A 19,118-nucleotide genomic window follows, 5' to 3' on the forward strand; every position below is an offset into this window, starting at 1 on the left:
CAGGTATCGTGGCCGCTTCAACAACAGAAGCAATGGCAGAGAAGTTCGCTAGGAGAGCTGGCCGCTTCAACAACAGAAGCAATGGCAGAGAAGTTCGTTAGGAGAGCTGACCGAACCGATGGCGGAACCATAGGCAGGGGAGCACAGACAGCTAGCGAGTTCGGCCATGACGCGTCTGTTAACAAGTTGGGGAGAATAATTCTTCCCTTAATCATAGTGTTACATATGTAACATTATATACTGAGAGAGGTTGCTCACCGGGCGCCCTAGAGAATAGGAACCCAAATAAGCCGTGGCGTCGAAGATCCTAAAGACTACGGCAGCTACAGACACTGTGCAACGTTGCAACATGGTTTAACATAATATGCTGTCCCAGGATGATTAACAATGGGGATAGAAAAAGGAAACTGTGACACCAGGCAAACGTACCTCAAGTGGAGGAAGAAGAATAGTTGATGAATAGTACACGATTTTACTCAAAACTGCTATGCTAAAAGAAGAAAAAACAAGAATCGCCAAGCGTACAGCTCAGAAGGCACAAATACAATTGAGCTTCTGTAATGTACAACAGTGGATGTGCCGATGCTGACATTGATGAAAATAAATTGCTCAGGCTCTCTTGTCAGATCTATTAAGATTTAGATTAAACCACTTCTTTTTACTCGATTTGTCCCTGCTATCTATGTTACCATTCTCGGAACTCTCAGTTTTGTTTTGCTCAACTGGATATCTACTGCTGCTGCTACCAGCTCCGAGAGAGCTCGTGATAGTTCGTTCGGTCGTGAATGAAGAATGGATGTCATCCCTTTCTCTCAACATATCATCAACCTGCAGAGACCACAGAACTTTAGCAACATGTATATCAAATTTTCGTACTGAATGTCACAATAAATTATTTGCTGTACTCAAGATCAACTCTTGTAATTATAACAACACATGTCACTATTTGTTTTGATTTCAATCGTATGCCTCCCATGTCGCTCTCGGACAATACTAGAGGCGAAATCCTCGGCCAACAAAACCTCATTCCTGTTGTTCCTTCCCCCTCGACGGAGCCGCCGGCCAGCCAATGGTGGTGGTTGGTCTCTCGAGCGCTTCTCCCCAATTCGCATCCGTCGCTTCTTGCCCGGCCCTGCCGGCTCCTGCATGCTCCCTGAGTTCCCCTGCGCCATAAACCCATCATGTAGCCGTGTTTGCTGGGTGCCTCTTTAGCCTTGCGGCTGCGTGGTCTCTGGTCATCTGATTTTGTCACAGGTGGGACGCACTGGCTGTGGTCCAGGCCAGCTCAGATCTGACCTCTCCAGGTCTAGATCAGGTTGCTCTCCATGCCAGTATGGGCTGTTGTTGTCATGCCGGTCGTCTCCTTGCAGTGGTGGGCATGCAGCTTGGTCAAAAGTCGTTTGCTTGCTAGCGTGTGTGGCTGTTGGTCGTCGGAGGATCCGCTGGGGACTACGCTGTGTCCTTACCAGGTGCTTTTATTGGCTTGCCTGATGTTGTACAAAGTGTTGATCGATCTTCTCTTGGGGCGGGCAGTGTTCGTAGCTGCTGCTCCTGTGGTGCTCGTGCAAGTACGGTCGTGCCCTGTCTCACATATGCCTCCCCTTGGTGCTTCGTGCTTGCCCGCCTGCAACATAGCCTCCGCCGAAATCTACACATGGTGGTAGCAACTCTAGATCGCATCCTCCGGCGGCTTCGGTAGGCATTGATTACTGTGCTACAGAGCCTCCTTTAGCGACTTCCACAGGTGGTGGTGGCAGCTCTTCTCCCGATGATGCTACGTTGACCACTTCAGTTGTGTCCTTCAATCAGCATGAGATTGCACGACTTAGACACCTGCTTGCTACTTCGGTTCTCTATCACTAGGTGCTTCTACCTCGGCCTCTTCAATTGAGCCCCTCACTAAACTAGAGATTGAGCGACTTAGGTGCCTGCTTGTTGCTTCTCGTTCTCCATCGATAGGTTCTGTTACTGAATCTTCTAGCACCGAGAGACCACCTTCTACAAAGTCAGGTACATCCCAACATCCCCGTGCATTCTTGACACGAGACCATCTTATCATATGACTTGTGATAATCCACTTTGTCCTTTATTCGACCTCTCGTTTTTCCTATTAATGTCCTTACTAGTGATGGTACTCCCCTTCCAATAAATAGTGGAGGCACTCTTAGCACTTCGCCTTTTCATGTTCATTCCATGTCTCATGTTCCTCAATTTTCCAAGCAGCTCCTTTCTGGTGTAGGTTATTGGCTCTGGTTGTCGGGCCAGTCTCAACTTTTGACACGGTTCTACTATGGATTGTTGCACGGAAGCTCTGCGTGGTTCTGCCGTTCACCTTGTTTACTAGTAGCGTCGGAGCTGCCAACAATCTTTCTCCAGTACTGACAACCTATGTTTTCTGTGAGACCATCTCTATTAGTTAGCTTCAATACCTTTGAGCATCATAACCTTTCCCGCCACTTCCGAGCCTTTAGGTTTGCTGCAGCATCAAAGTCTCAGTATAGGCCCAGTACTTCCAAGCTAAATCCATGTGGCACCTCTGAGTTGGGATTTATCCATCTGGCACCGCTGAGTTGGGATTTAAGTGTTTTCTGCTACATTTCCCTTTGAGAACAGCTATGTCAACCTCAGTATCTTCGAGGCTTTGTTTTCTGCTGTACTGAGCCAGTTCTATCTTTGCAAAAAAGAGACCTTTTTGGTGCCGTTGTCATGGCCTAGGTTAGGAAGAGGATAGTCGTTGGTAATAGGAGGGCGAGTGCAAGGGATTTTAGGCTTGGGCGTCCTGACGCCTTGGGGGACAGATCTGTTCTGGAGGTAAACATCCCCTTTTCTATATCTATTCTTCAATACCCATTACACGAGTACTCCCTGGGCTTATATAGCATATATAGCAGCCAGGCAACTAAAGATAGAAACTGAACCAACTAGAACTCCTGCTTCTAAACAATGGCCAATGCTTGCAAATAAAGAAAGCTAACAAGTTCTAAGAAAAGAAGGCTTATCTAGATCTAAACAGAATCCGAACTGACCAAACTAACTCGAATTGGAAAGCACTAAAGACCTGTCCGGCTAAAGTAGACCATGGCTGGTATGACATCATTCCCCCCTTCAACAAGCAGCTCAACCTCGAGCTTGAAAGAACTTCCCACCCAAGAAGCTTTAGGAACCGATACTTGTGTCCAGTAGATCAGTCGCCTCTCTTCCGAAGCATCCACCCAGCAATCATAAAGATGCTTACAGCGATGGTCAGGGGTGTACTTGTCGTCACACTTGTCGCAAAGACCCTTGGCACACCGTTCATCCATCTCGGCAAGTGAGCCGCAGAAGGTGCCGCTTGCTGGGCAACACCTAGACTTGGGAGGAGCCACAAGTTCTAGAGTAGATGATATGATGCCTCCCTCAATGTTTCCCTTCGGCACGAGACCTTTCTTGTTGTCTTCTATTGCGCCATGCTCCTTGTACGCGCGTGCATGATCCATGACATCCTCTAGTATCACCGGGTACATGGCTGGACGTCGGTTTGGATTCCACAAATAGCTCCACCTAGGGCACCTTTGTAAGTCCATCGCACCTGCACACGAGTTAAAAACTACTACTCATAGTCATCAACTAATTTGCCAACGGTTCTTAATTGTCTAGAGCTCAGTGTCCCGGACTTTAGAGTGTTCCAAACATTAGGCCCAAAACACCACTTGAGTAATGAGCAGCACTCCCATAAGAATGTGCGCCATGTGAATCCTTGAGACGTTTGTACCATAGTGACGCCCGCTTTAACAAATGATATGATGCAAGCCACACCTTGTCGCTTTCCGGTGTGCCCTGCTAATAAAAAAATTGATCAACATAAGTGAGATAGGGCAGTGTATCTTCTAAGCCATCAAAGGTGGGGAATTCCAGCATGTGGAATTTGGGTTTTCCACTTGTTGATGTCCTCAACATGCGAGTGACTGTTGTTGTTGCCATTCTTTTCATGTGTGTGCTGACTAGTCGCTCTTCTCAAAGGTGGGGGAATTCCAACTTGTCGGATTTGGGCTTCCACTAGTTGATGTCCACAGCATGTGAGTGACTGCTATTGCGGCCGTTCATTCCATGCATGTGCTCCTCCACGGTGAAGGGTTGACTAGTCGCTCTCCTCCAGGCGGGCAATGGATAGCCGGCTGGTTGCTGCCTGCTCCTTGAGCTCTTCAATGTACTTTTCAAATTTCTTAAAGGCATTGCCCCTCAGTTCATCGAAAAGATCATTTTGATGAGTGTGGAGCTTCTCATCTAGAAACTTGGTATCTCCGCAATGGTGGCCATGGGGGAGGAGAGGTGGCTGAGGATCGGTACGTCTAATACCAAGTTGTCACAACCTAGGTTATGGAAGGGATAGTCATGGATGATGGGAGGGCATGTGATTTTAGGCTTGGGCACAGCGATGCCTTGGGGGCCAGATAATTTCTGGAGGTAAAACTCTCCTTTTATCTGTTTTATTTCTCTAATACCCATGACACGAGTTACTCCCTAGCTTATATAGAGCCAGGCAACTAAAGATAGAAACCAAATCAACTAGTCCTAATTCTAAACACGGCCAATACTTACTTGCAAATAAAGAAAGCTAACAAATCATAAAATAGGAAGGCTTGTCTAGATCTAAACAAAATCTGAACTCACCAAACTAAGACTTGGAAAGCACTGAAGATATGTTCGGCTCGGCTGGAGTAGGCCATGGTTAGTGTGACACCAGTGCCTCCTTGTTTTCTCTGCTCGGTACTTCTGAGCAACTGGACTTTTGAGAAGCTTAGTTGACAGTCGGTACCTCCGAGGTATCGTGCACTTCCAAGAACATGTTTTTCCCTTCTGGCCATTCGAATTTTGAACAAGTCCAGTAGTTCTGAAATTTTTCCTCCGGTACTTCTAGGCCTGCACTGTAAATAATCCCCCAAACCCCCTTGGTTGTGAGAGAAAGTTACAAGCCATTCCAAGCCTTTTGTGCGTCCAAGGCAGAGTTGAAAGGAAATTGTTGGGTGATTCCAAGCTACTTCATTGAATCTTTAAAGACCAAGCTCCTCCCTTTCTTGAAGCCCTTCTCTTGTGTTCATCTCTCTCTACTTCAAGCTTTATCTTTGTGTGAGAGAGAGAGTGGTGCCGAACGCCCTAGTGTCATCACCATGGACTTGGCTCCATCACCAAGTGACACGCGCATCACATATACTAAGGTGAGTTATATCCTCTATGTGTGTCTACTTGGTTCGCTCTTGGATGGTATACTACTTGACCCTCCCCCCACCCTGTACATGTATAGGTTTGAGAGAGCTTCACGCTTATTGGGTGAGAGCACAAGAGGACAACAACAACATCCAAGAGGGAGCGTGGAAGCAGCGATGGAAGAAGAGAGAGCAACCGAAGAAGTGGTGCAAAAACTGCACTATCGCACAATCCGGCCAGATGACCGGACAGGTAGTGTGGCCGTGTGCAGAATTTGAGAAAAGCCCATGTATCTTTACCCTTTCACTTGCCCCTTCATGCCTTGGACCTATATATATCCCTCCATCTCATCCATTTTAGGGTTAGCTAAGATTAAAACTCCAACCATATAGCTTTGCTCATGTAGCTCCCCTTGTGGGATTACTCCTTCATGGAGATTGCTCCTCTCATGGAGATGAAGACCTCCTCTTGAGGGGATGACTCCATAGGAGTACAAAGACCCCATTGGTGGGGTAGATTCCTTCATGAAATTCACGCCCTCCTTGTCCTAGGACTTGGGAAAGAACTACCTTTGTGTCTTACTTTCCTTCGTTGTTGTTGAATGCTTGAGATTCATCACTTGGCTTGTGATTTGAGGGATACTTGGTGGATCTTGTCCAATTTGTGTTATCTCTTGTATTTTCTTGTGAATTTCCCCCGTGTTCTTCGTGAATCCACCCTAAATCCACCTCCAATTCATGAAGATCGGACAAACTAGGGCTTGGTCCTACATTAGAGAGAGAGAGAGAGAGAGAGATCCTATGGGTTCTTGAGTGCTTTTGATTGAAGATCTTTTCAAGTGTTCGTCCGCGTGACTGTTTTGCTTGTTACTCTTGGGAGGGTGTGCACCTCCTAGATGATTAGAATTCACTTGAGAACCTCCAAGCTTTGTGTGAAGGAATCAATAGTTTGTACAATGTACGGATATCACCTCCATGGAAGACCAACCATGAATGAGGAGGCTTCTTCATGAAAGCCATGGTAGAATAGGTGGGCATGCATTTTGTGGGCGATGGTGTTGAGACCTGTGTGGTTTTAGAACCTTTGTGGTTCAAACCTCCCACTCACGAGTAGGATAACACCAATATCCAAACCTCGGATACAATATCAAGTCAACCCGTGTTTGCATCCTTCTATCAACTTCATAATTGTCTTGCAAGATTTATTGTCGCTTTTGCACTCTTTGATTGCCTGCACGTGCAGGATTTCCTAAGGGCCAACTAGGAAAACCTAAAACTTGAAGTACACATATTTATAGGACTATATCCACCACCACCACCACCCCTGAGTGTCTATTCAATTGACCTCGATATCCTTTCACTGCTCTTCCTGAGACGATTTTCCTGATGCTATTATTCATCCAAAATGGCAACATGTGATGCTGCAGGAGCATGGTCGTGACATTTGCTATTATGGCCCACATGACAATTGTTCGCACCTTTCTTGCTGTGGCTTTTGTTCGCAAACCAGTATGTCTCTCAACTTGATGTCAAGAATGCCTTAATGCTGAGTTGCGTGAGGAGGTCTGCATGCAACCACCACTTCAGTATTTTGTTCTTGATGGCATGGCATGCTGTCTTCGTCGCTCTCTAGTCTTAAGCAAGCCCATCATGCCTGGTTTGAGCGGTTCACCTCAGTGGTCATTGTTGCTGGTTTTTCACTGAGTGGTCATGATCCTACCTCTCTCTATCCGCCTTTCGTCCCGTTGTCAGGCGCTTCTTCTATATGTTGATAACATGATAATGAATGGCGGTGACCTTTGTGAAGGCTAGTGTAGTTTCTTATGTCTGGTCTTTATCATCTTCGCTACTTCCTCAGGATTGAGGTTTCTACCTCATATGTCTTCTTAATATACCAAGAGAAGTACATTCAGGATGTTGCCCGTGCTGCTCCTATGATGAGTGTAGAATTCGATGGAGCTTAAGGTCCATCTCAGAGCTTCTGATGGTGCACCTTTTGTCTAATCCGGCGCGCTATCAACATCTTTGTTGGTAGTCTAGTCTCCACTATGTGAGTCAGTTTGTCTCTGCTCCCACTCAAGTTTACTACAGGTTCACTACAGCCGCCTTCAGGTTCAACGAGATCTTCATGGGACTATCTCTCACCGTCTTTTCTTTCCACGCTCCGATTCATTACAACTTCAGGCCTACTCGGATGCTGCTTGGACTAGAGATCTTTCAGATCATTCATCGGTCATGTTATGCTTACTTTGCCTTTCCTGGTAGATCTTTCAATGCCTGAAAGAGAAAGAAACAAACTACAGTTCCCTATTCAAAGGCAGAGGCTAAGTTGTGAGGTATAGCTCTTTCGTCAACAGTCGTGACTTGGCTAGAGTGGTTGCTTAAGGATTTTGGTATTTCTATCACTACACTAGCTCCTGCTCCTCTTTTGTCATACAATACAGGTCCTATGAACCATGAGCTCACCAAGTTAGTGTCGATGCTTATTGGGTGATTGCTCTGAAGTATGTGCCTTTGAAGTTGTAGTCAACGGATTTCTTCACGAAGCATGTTAGTGTCCAAACTCAATGCTGTTGATTAACCATGAGTTGTGGGGGTATTGAGTTATATATACTTTTGCGTATTGGCCGTGTATTATGCCCATTCCATAAGATTTTTTTTGCATACTACCACTGTTATGACCGGTTTACAATACAACCGGAGAAGGCCCGCTGGGCAGTAGATTAAGGGCTTGGCCCACAAGTTATCTTAGGCTAGTCGTTTTCAGGTTATAAATATTAGATTGTAAGATACCTTTTGGAATTAAGCAATAAAGATAGTTCTATCCTATTGCCCGGCTCCAGAGGAGCCGGAAACCCTAGCCGCACCTTGCCCTAGCCGCCGCCCTCTTCTTCCTCGCGACGGCGCCCACGCGCCGGAGCCGCCGCCCTCGCCCCCAACCCTCGCTGTTCTGCCCGTATAACCTACGGAGTAGAGCCGGTAGAAACCCTAGCCCTACCAATTTGGTATCAGGTAACCGAGTTTCGACCATGTCTCCGCCAATTCCACCGCCACCACCACCGCTGCCCGCCAACTCCTCCACCACCGCCGCCTCTGCCCCGGGCGTCACGGCCTCGCTCACAGCGCCGGCCCTAACGGCACCCGGCACCACGCCGGGCCAAGGGCAGCCACCGGCCCCCGTCCAACACTCGCCGCCGCCGTCACCTCCCCCGCAGCCGTAACAGTTCACGCCGGAGGCCATGGCGGGCGTCCTCAACGACCTCGTCACCGCGGTTCAAGGGATCCGCCTCTACCTGGCAGGCCCGTACGGGCCGCCCCCACCACTCCATCCAGCCATGGCCGCGGGTCAGCGGGCGCTTCCGTGGTACTCGGCACCGGGGGCCATCACCGGAGGCTACTCGGCGCTTCCCGCCTCAGCGGCCGCACCGCCGCCTTGGCTGCAGTGGCCGCCGCAGATCGCGCCGGCAGCCCCGCCACTCGTCGCCACCACGGGGCCGCAGTGGCCCACCTGGACCGCGCCGTCCTCCGTCACGCCCTACCTTCTAGCGGCCTCGGAGCAAGGTCCTCCACCGACCCCGCCCAGCCCTAACCTGGGCAGGTCTTCGCCGAGCGGGCTCCCAATACAGGAGGTCCGCTTTCCGCCGTCCCCATCGCCACTCCCCGGCTGGCTCAACGGGGAGCCATCGGCCTACCCGGAGGCCCGTCCACCGTCCGGTTTTCCGCTGCAGCCCGCGGTGTCGGGCGCCGCTGGGAACTACACCGGGCCTTCCACCATGGCCTGTGCGCCATCATCCGCCCTCCGCACCGCCAAGGCAGTGGGCCAGGGCGCGCCACACCAGCAGCCGCCCCGGTTCGCCAAGATCGACTTCGCCACGTACGACGGCTCCGACGACCCGCTTAACTGGCTCAACCAGTGTGACCAATTCTTTCGCGGCCAGCGCACGCCCGCGTCGGAACGGACCTGGCTGGCATCCTACCATCTCCGTGGGGCCGCCCAGACATGGTACTACGCCCTCGAACAGGACGAGGGCGGCATGCCCCCGTGGGATCGTTTCCGAGAGCTGTGCCTTCTTCGTTTTGGGCCACCGGTACGCGGGAGCCGCTTGGCCGAGTTGGGCCGTCTGCCGTTCACCTCCACGGTGCAGGACATCGCCGATCGCTTCCAGGCCCTGGCGTGCCACGCACCCGGTGTGACGGCCTTACAGCGGGCGGAACTTTTCATCGGCAGTCTCCCCGACCACATCCGCGTGGACGTCGAGATGAAGGGGCCCCAAGACCTTCAGACGGCCATGTACTATGCCCGGGCGTTCGAGCAGCGCGCCCAGGCCGTGACGCGTCCATCTGCGCCACGTGGGGGCCGACAGCTTCCCCGGCCATCTCCGGCGGCACCGGCGTCCCCTGCAGCCGTTCCGGCAGCCGCCCCGGCACCGACGCGGCCATTCAGGCGCCTCACCCAGGCGGAACAGTTGGAACGCCGACGACTGGGCTTGTGCTTCAACTGTGATGCGCCCTATGCACCAGGTCATGTCTGTCCCCGCCTCTTCTACTTGGAGACGATAGACGAGTCTGAGGAGGAGCCACTGGAGGATGGCCTCGGCGCCCCAGCCCTTGCGGAGCCCGCAGCGGCACCCGCGCCCGCCCTGGCCACCGCCCTTGTGGTGTCCCTACACGCGCTGGCCGGCATCCGTGATGAACGGACGATGCTCTTACCGGTCATGATCCAGGGTGAGCGCCTGGTGGCCCTAGTGGACACAGGGTCCACACATAACTTCCTGCCGGAGACCACCATGCGGCGCCTGGCATTACAGCCGACCGGCGGTGAACAGTTGCGAGTCACCGTCGCTAATGGTGACCGTCTCCGCTGCCACAGGCTCGCCCGCGACGTGCCCATCACTATTGGCGACGAGCAATTCTCCATCACCTGCGCCGGCATCGACTTGGGCTGCTTCGACTTCATCCTCGGCGTCGACTTCTTGCGCACTCTTGGTCCTATTCTCTAGGATTTCGACGCGCTGACGATGACCTGGCGGTTAGGCCGCCGCATTCGGTGGGCCGGCATTGGGGGTGCCGCACCCACCACTCCACTCCAGCTCGCCGCGACCACGGCCACGGCCGAGCACCCACTATTGGAGAGCCTCCTACAGCAGCACGGCGACATCTTCACCGAGCCACAGGGGTTGCTGCCCGCCCGCGCGTACGATCACCGTATACATCTTCTGCCAGGCTCTGCACCGGTGGCGGTACGGCCTTACCGCTATCCGCAGTTGCAGAAGGATGAGTTGGAGCGGCAGTGTGCACTCATGCTCGCGGCGGGCATCATCCGGCTATCCACTTCGCCGTTTACCGCACCGGTGCTTCTCGTCCGCAAGTCAGACGGCACATGGCGTTTCTGCATCGACTACCGTGCCCTTAATGCTGTCACACTCAAGGATAAGTTCCCTATTCCGGTGGTTGACGAGCTCTTCGATGAGCTCCACGGGGCGCGCTTCTTCACTCCGGTCGGGGTACCACCAGGTGCGCATGCACCCTGATGACATCGCCAAGACGGCGTTTCGGACTCATCACGGCCACTTCGAGTTCTTAGTGATGCCCTTTGGCCTCACCAACGCCCCGGCAACTTTCCAGGCTCTGATGAACGACGTCCTCCGACCCTACTTACGCCGGTTTGTGCTCGTTTTCTTTGATGATATTCTGATCTACAGTGCATCTTGGGCAGAGCACCTACAGCACGTCGCCATCGTCTTCAACGAGCTTCGGGCGCACGATCTCCATCTTAAGCGCTCGAAGTGCTCGTTCGGGACGCCTTCGGTGGCCTACTTGGGCCACGTCATCCCGGCCAACGGGGTCGCTATGGACGCCGACAAGGTGGCCGCCGTCGCTGCCTGGCCGACGCCCCAGTCTCTGCGGGCTCTTCGCAGGTTTCTCGGCCTTGCGGGCTACTACCGGAAGTTCATCCGGGAGTTTGGTGTCATCGCTTCTCCACTCACGCGGTTGTTGCGCCGCGACGCGTTCGCCTGGTATGTGGAGGCGACGACAGCCTTCGAGGCCCTCAAGGGGGCCCTCACGACGGGGCCCGTTCTTCAGATGCCGGACTTCGACTGGCCGTTCGTTATGGACTGTGACGCCTCAGGTGTGGGGTTCGGCGTTGTGCTTCATCAGGGCGACGGACCTCTTGCTTTCTTCAGCCGGCCCTTCGCCCCGCGCCATCTCAAGCTTGGGGCGTACGAGCGGGAGCTCATTGGCTTGGTGCAGGCGGTGCGCCATTGGCGGCCCTATCTGTGGGGCCGGTCTTTTCAGATTCGCACGGACCACTACAGCCTCAAGTTCTTGCTGGATCAGAGGCTCTCCACCGTGCCCCAACATCAGTGGATTAGCAAGCTCTTCGGCTTCGATTTCTCCGTCGAGTATCACCCGGGTTGTCTTAACACCGTGGCCGATGCCTTATCCCGCCGCGATGCCGACCTCGACTCCGTCACCGGCGACTCCGAGGGGCAGGCACTCTGCATCCGCTCAGGGCCGACTTTCGGCCTCTTCGACGACATTCGCCGGGCCACCGCGACCGCCGCCGATGCGGTTCTCCTGCAGCAGCAGCTCGCAGCCGGCGACCTGGAGGAGCCATGGCGCCTCTCCGACGGCCTGCTGGTCCATGGGCGCCGTGTCTTCGTTCCCGCTCATGATGATCTCCGTCACTAGGTCTTGCTGCTAGCCCACTCGGCTGGCCATGAGGGTGTGCAGAAAACCCTCCATCGTCTCCGTGCCGACTTCTACATTCCTGGTGATCGTGCCCTCGTTCGCGATTGGGTGCGCTCTTGTGCGACGTGTCAGCGCAATAAGACGGAGACACTACGGCCAGCTGGTCTTCTTCAACCCCTGGATGTGCCTTCTCAGGTTTGGGCCGATATCTCCATGGACTTCATCGAGGGGCTTCCCAAGGTGGGAGGCAAGTCGGTCATTCTCACGGTGGTCGACCGCTTTTCTAAATATGCTCACTTCATCGCGCTGGGGCATCCTTACACCGTCGCGTCCGTGGCTCGTGCCTTCTTCAACGGTATTGTCCGTCTGCACGGATTTCCTGCTTCGATCGTCAGTGATCGCGACACGGTGTTCACAGGCCATGTCTGGCGCGATCTCTTCAGGATGGCAGGCGTTAAGTCCGCTTCAGCGCGGCCTTCCACCCCCAGACGGACAGCCAATCAGAGGTGGTTAACAAGGTGATCGCCATGTATTTACGCTGTGTTACAGGTGATCGGCCTCGTGCTTGGGTGGATTGGCTCGCATGGGCGGAGTACTGCTACAACACCTCCTACCACTCTGCCCTGCGTGCGACACCATTTGAGGTGGTCTACGGGCGGCCACCTCCGCCGATCTTGCCGGTGGACCCGGCTACGGCGAGGACGGAGGCCGCGGGCGACCTTATTCGCACCCGTGACAAGATGCTTGCGGAGGTCCGTCAGCGTCTCCTTCAGGCTCAGCAGCTGGCGCAGCATTACTACAACAACCACCATCGCGAGGCGGAGTTCGCGGTGGGTGATTGGGTGTGGCTGCGTCTTCTTCACCGCTCTACGCAGTCACTCGACCCGCGCGCGAAGCGCAAGCTCGGGCCTCGCTACGCGGGACCCTTCGCCATCTTGGAGCGCATTAGGCAGGTGGCCTATCGTCTTCAGCTGCCGGCCGGCGCTCGCATCCACGATGTGTTTCATGTGGGACTGCTCAAGCCTTTTCATGGAGAGCCACCGGCGGCTCCACCAGCGCTTCCCCCGACCGTCAATGGACGTCTTCTTCCGGAGCCAGAGAAGGTGTTGAAGGCGCAACTTCGTCACGGGGTATGGTTCATCTTGATCCAGTGGGCGGGTCTTCCTGTGGAGGAAGCTACTTGGGAGCCACATGAGGATTTCCGCCAACACTATCCAGACTTTCAGCTCGAGGACGAGCTGTTTGTGCAGGCGGGGAGAGATGTTATGACCGGTTTACAATACAACCGGAGGAGGCCCGCTGGGCAGTAGATTAAGGGCTTGGCCCACAAGTTATCTTAGGCTAGTCGTTTTCAGGTTATAAATATTAGATTGTAAGATACCTTTTGGAATTAAGCAATAAAGATAGTTCTATCCTATTGCCCGGCTCCAGAGGAGCCGGAAACCCTAGCCGCACCTTGCCCTAGCCGCGCCGCCCTCTTCTTCCTCGCGACGGCGCCCACGCGCCGGAGCCGCCGCCCTCGCCCCCAACCCTCGTTGTTCTGCCCGTATAACCTACAGAGTAGAGCCGGTAGGAACCCTAGCCCTACCAACCACACATGTACATGCGTGTATATCGGCCTATGGGCTCATGGATATATTTATCGCCCTATGGCCTCATGGATATTACATATATATAGCCTCAGGGAACACAAGTTGCATATTTCCTCAGTGTGAGCATTTAAATTGCTATAGAGCATAACAAGAAATGTGTGCAAAACAATAAGCCATCTCATATTAATGTTAAAAACACCAAGGCAACATAGTTATACAAACTTTTTCCCCTAGCAAAGATATTACTTTTTTGTAGTAGAACAATGTGAATTGCTTTCGGGAGAACCTTACAGATGCCGCCTGTTCCAATCCTAATTTAACTTGTTTCCTAGGTCAAAGCAAACATGGTACAACAGGACCAAGTAAAATGGCGACATTCTTCTGAAAGTGAGTTTAATACCTCTATCTAGATTCTAGAAGAGTGTCACATGATTTCATCTGTCTGGCTCTGTTTGGCATGGCAGTGGATTATGATGCTGTTCGCCTGACTAGATTTTTCCTATTCAGCTGTTTGACCAACCGTCTTATTTGAAAAGAAAAAAAAACTGCCTGACTAACCAAATTTTGCCTATTTCCCGCACCTACTTTCTCACAGTAGATTATACTATAAAGTTCAGCACAACATGGTTCATCAACCGCAAATTGGGCCTTAGTCAAAATAAGTGCCGCACCACACCTACTTTCTGATTGTACAATTAGAGAGCGACAATACAATGTCTCTTTCTTAACACCACATTAAAGAGTACAAATTCAGAGGGGGGGGGGGGGGGGGGGGGGGCAATACCACTTCTTTTTCTTGTGTATATCTGGTGGTCGCTTCCTGAAACCGTGCCAAAGCCTGCATAGCCATTTCATTCTGTCAATGTTACCTTGAAATGCAAAAGAACACCTAATATTATGCTATATTTATTATCACATAACAAAGAGGGAACGAAAATATTCTGACGGACTTTTCTGTACTCAGTTTCGAATTGACGCAGATCAGTTCTTTTCTCCAGAATTTTAGCCTCTATTTCTTTTAGCCTCTCTGTTGTGTCTTCGTAACTCTTTGCGCACATTGCTTCAATTGTATAGCTGGCTGGCTTGAAAAAATTGTCACCTGAACATATCAATTAGGATAGCTCAGAACAGAGAAATGTCATAGATATAAACAGAGAAATAAAGAATGCGTACCATATACAGCAAATATATGAGTTCCAGGTTTAAGTGTCGAGACTTCGCAAGGTTGGAGACCTTCCAATCTTTTAAAGAATGCAGCCTCAGGATCTTTAGCCATTGCCAACTGTAGTACGAAAGCGACTCTGCAAATTAGTTACAAGGAGCATAAAGACTAAAGCCACTAGATGCAGCATACATACCGCATTCACTGTCGAGTCCATACGGTAGACTTGAAAATGCAGGAAATACATGCCTGCAGATGTCACCTTGCCAGTCTTCTGACTATCTTCCTGCAGAGAATAAATGATATGTTATTAAACACAACGACACAACCCCTAGCCAGAGTTTCCCAACAGCCTTAATGATATGAGTGTAATTTGAGCAAGCAAATATTGAGTGGCTAAGAAGCTTGACTGATAAATGGGAGATAGAGATGTAACAGGAAACGATATGAAGCATTCCCCAAGGAAACGTAGAAAATCTAATGTTTTAAACAAGATGAGGAATATTGTATATTCAAGATAAGGGAGTAAACAAGGTGTCTGGGTTTGGTTGGCAAATTAATAACATGATAAAAGTTGGTTTGGATGGTGGCACTTGCTTTTTTAGCACACCTACATCTTAAAAGTTGGACTGGTGAATATGGTGGAAATTTGAGCTCTCCAAACTCTTGCTCAAGGTTAATACACCATGCACAGCAGGTATAATAATAAGGATTACACTATTAAGCCATTGGAATATAATCCATGGCATGCCATTGCCAAATAATGACAACCAGGAAATGGAATAAAGCAGGACATACCTGTAGAGCTAGTCCATAGCCTCCGTTGACTTCTTGTTCGAAGAAAAGAAGCTGTAGACAATATTGGAAAATTAAGAGTGAATAGTATCTCAATACTCGCACGGAAAACAACAAGCAAAGCTTCAATGCAAGTGAAAATGAAGAAAGAATCAAACTCGTACCTTAAATTTACTTTGTGCAACTGAAGTGGCTCTAACTACTATTCCTGAATGAGCTTGCTCTTCACTTATTGTCACACCAAAGAAATGAGCAGATTGCTTTTCAACCTACACACACAAAAATGACATTTTACAACCCTCCCGTATAACTAATACCACAAGAATGGCAGCAGTAGAACCTTTCCCATAGCTGATGTCCCAACTGGGAGTGGTCTCACTGTCACTGTTCCATTCATAGCTTCTTCAAGAACAGTAGGAGATACCGTCGTCTTGATAGGAACCCCGAGCTTGCTAAAAGTAGTATAAGAGAGCAGGTAATTAGGAATCTTCAATCATCACTGAAGAATAATTCTCACTGTATTCTGCAATCACCTGAAAAGTGCAGCAAACATTGTGTTCACAGTTCCAAGATTGGACAAATCAATCTCCATATCCATTCCTTCATTTTCCAACGCCTGAGAAATAAAATACAACAAGAGATGTAACCTATACTCCCTCCGTCTCAGTATATAAGCAAAAGCCTAAATGGACCTGTGACAAAAAAGCAGTATTTTGCAAGACAAATACAACAATATTATTCTTATATGCCCAATCCATATAGTTCCTCACATATAAGTGGTCAAAGTTTAAAATGTCCGATCGCACACAACATAATATGCCCTATATTTTGGGACATAACAAGTACTACCTCTGTTCACTTATATAAGACGTTTTAGACATTCAGACACTGTTCAAAATAGTACAAAGCAAGCTGTCTGAAACGTCTTATAAAAACTAACGGAGGGAGTAAATCTTATTTTCTCCATCAAATAAGAGATATATTCAGATAATAAATATCTGAGATTTAGCAAACACACCTTCACAAAATAATAAGTAAATAAGCATCAGTGTCAAATTCTATTTCTGTAATCCTGCATTACTTCATTTTAATGATGTCACCCTGAGTCTCAACTTGTCTAAGGAAAATCAGAGGCTCTAATCTTGCATAATTATCCAAAAATAAAAATTTAGTCAGATAGTTATAGTTCAATAGTGAAAATGCTTCCTTGCTGGTCGATAGAGGCTCTCATTGCACCTTCAGCAATTTTGATGGATCACCAGACGTTTCTCTACAACGCAACACCCAGTATTTGAGTAACCAGACCACACAGATTCATCTTGTTACAGCATAAATGGATTAAATGTCCGGTCACATAATAAAAAATAGACAGTCAGGGTGCGTTTGGTAGCAAAAGTATTTTTGTAGTTTTCTAGGAATACGGTGTTGCCAAACTAGCCTCAACACCATGCTGATTGTAGACATAGCCCAGTCAGAAATCACATTTAAATGATGGATCTCTGGTTGTTTGGAAATTGCAGTATCACTGAAGAGCCAGCCCTACATAGTTAGAAGGTAGGCCAGGGGTTTCTTCCTACAGTCAACCAAGTACAAAGCTACCAAAGGGCCAATTTTTCATCTCTAATAAATATTTCTGGTGTAGCTCTAGAAAAATATGCAGTAATAGTAGAGTTAAAGAAAAGAAAAGATTGCTAACCTCAATATATTAGACAAAGGAGTTCAATTACACGAAATGCTGGAGGACAACTCAAGAATAATCTTGATCTCAATAAAGCAAATAAACCCAACTTTGAAGTATTGAGGATAAACCCAGTAATCAAACAGGTATTTCAGTATCTAGATTTTTGCCAAACTCCATATTATGAGAAAAGGTGATACAATGCAGAACCATTACAGTTAAAATAAAATATGCACAGACGGAAAAATGCTATTCGAATGTAGTCTGGTGCATTCGGCGTGAGAACAGCACCTCAAAACCAGCAGTATCATATTGCCTCCGTTTCTCAGGATCTGACAAGATACTGTACGAATATGCAACTTCTTTGAACAGCTCTGATGCTTCTGGGTTGCTAGCATTTTTGTCCGGGTGATACCTGTCAAATATAATAGTAACTATGAAAATCATCCAAGCATCTATGGCAATCAAGTCTTAATTTTGTGGTAACAGTGAAAAAACTAAAAGAGTATGCAAAAAGTGAGGATGCCAAATAGATGACAAGCATAAGGAAAGATTTGTTAGCATCCCAGGATTTCTATCGTCCCTTGAATTTACCATGAAACTTGAGATTACACAACTATATAAAGAACGTACTACATAAAAAAGGGTTAAATGAGATGTCCCAGAGACAACACATAAGGCCATATATGAATCTACGAAACATATGGTTTTACATAAAATCCTTTGCAGTGCATCCATAACATTGTGGTCGCTATGTGTCCTTATGTTTCCTTGTAAATAAAAGCAAATGGAAACTACAATATCATTATTGTAGTGCATTTCCACGTTGACATAAACTTCACCAATCAGCAACGGTCAGCATTGGATGACACAAGTTTAGTGATTCTCAGAAAATGCTTCTTTCTGCCTGCTGTATGAAGCAACATGCTGAACAAGTAACTTGTGTAAAAGTATCCCTTCACTAAAGAGAAGAGAGCCTCTATTTCCAGGCACGGATTTTTTTTTAATATGAACTGAACCACCGTCATGTCTCGTCGTGATAACATAATCAGACAAGAACCAGGCAATTTCGTTAATGACAAATGAAGCCGCGTCTTCTGCATAGCACAATCTAAACAGCACGACCAAGAATGAACTGGGAACCAGAGGGCTGAGCACGAACTTGAGCGCGAGCTTGCGGTAGGCGGACTTGATCTCCTGGTCGGAGGAGTCTCTTGATACGGAGAGCACCTCATACGGGTCCCGCCGGAGCGCTGGCGCCGACGGCCCCTCCATCTTCCCCGAGGATGCCATCAGGGAGCAATACCCTAACACACAGAACAACAAATCACAAACCAAATCAGAGAAAGTCGGCGTGAGATCGTGGACCTCACCTGCGCGAGGATGCGGCCAGATCTCGCCGCCTCCTAAGAAAAGATACGGGACGGCAAGACGAGGAGACAGGGGCAAAGAAGGATCGGTCGCAAGTGGGATTTCCGTTGCCTTGATTTTTACTTTTCTGATTTCATTAACTATTAAAATTAAACTAGAAAAAAGTGAACCTAGGGTCTTCCACAGCAATTTGACAATCCAAACCGTCTGATTTGTTCAATCAAAAGTGAACGACGGTTCACCTCATTTGGGTCGCTGGTACACACGTTTATATGGCATCATTTTCTGAATCATGTTGACTAATAGTGACCCGCATAGGTAGGCCCAGAAAGAGAACACCCAATATTTAGGCACGTTGCTTTCCTCGTCTCTTTTCATCTTTATCATCGGTGTGTGCGTTCCTCACAATCGTCATGCCACCATAAGAACGCAAGATAAGGGGAAGGATCCGTCGGCGGCGGCAGAGAAGAAAGAGATGGAATAGGTGTCTAGTTGCATTCAAGAAGATGACGCTTCCATCTTCACCCGATGCCGATGCAGCCCTCCGAAAGATCCTCCTCATGGTCTTAATATTCATATCCATCTGATAAAAAAATAACTGTTTGGATAAACTAGTCAAATAGTCACTACACACGTGTTTGCCG

The 19,118-nt window shown here is 49.2% G+C and overlaps 1 protein-coding gene across 1 annotated transcript; it reads right to left on the reverse strand.

Annotated features, from left to right (window-relative positions):
- Nucleotides 1–394: 394 nt before the first annotated feature.
- On the reverse strand, nucleotides 395–18,721 carry LOC125543763 (chaperone protein dnaJ 15). Its single transcript, XM_048707236.2, has 12 exons — nucleotides 18,477–18,721; nucleotides 18,266–18,410; nucleotides 17,395–17,518; nucleotides 15,959–16,041; nucleotides 15,766–15,877; nucleotides 15,590–15,694; nucleotides 15,429–15,479; nucleotides 14,827–14,916; nucleotides 14,642–14,750; nucleotides 14,419–14,567; nucleotides 14,253–14,306; nucleotides 395–828 (listed from the first exon to the last, which is right to left on the reverse strand). Exons 2-12 carry the CDS (start codon nucleotides 18,394–18,396, stop codon nucleotides 610–612), a joined length of 1,227 nt encoding a protein of 408 aa, XP_048563193.1. The 5' UTR covers nucleotides 18,397–18,410; nucleotides 18,477–18,721; the 3' UTR covers nucleotides 395–609.
- Between the last annotated feature and the right edge of the window lie 397 nt (nucleotides 18,722–19,118).

The sequence above is a fragment of the Triticum urartu genome, chromosome 3A, assembly GCF_056163025.1.
Source record: "Triticum urartu cultivar PI428250 chromosome 3A, HENAU_Tu73, whole genome shotgun sequence".
NCBI lineage: Eukaryota > Viridiplantae > Streptophyta > Magnoliopsida > Poales > Poaceae > Triticum > Triticum urartu.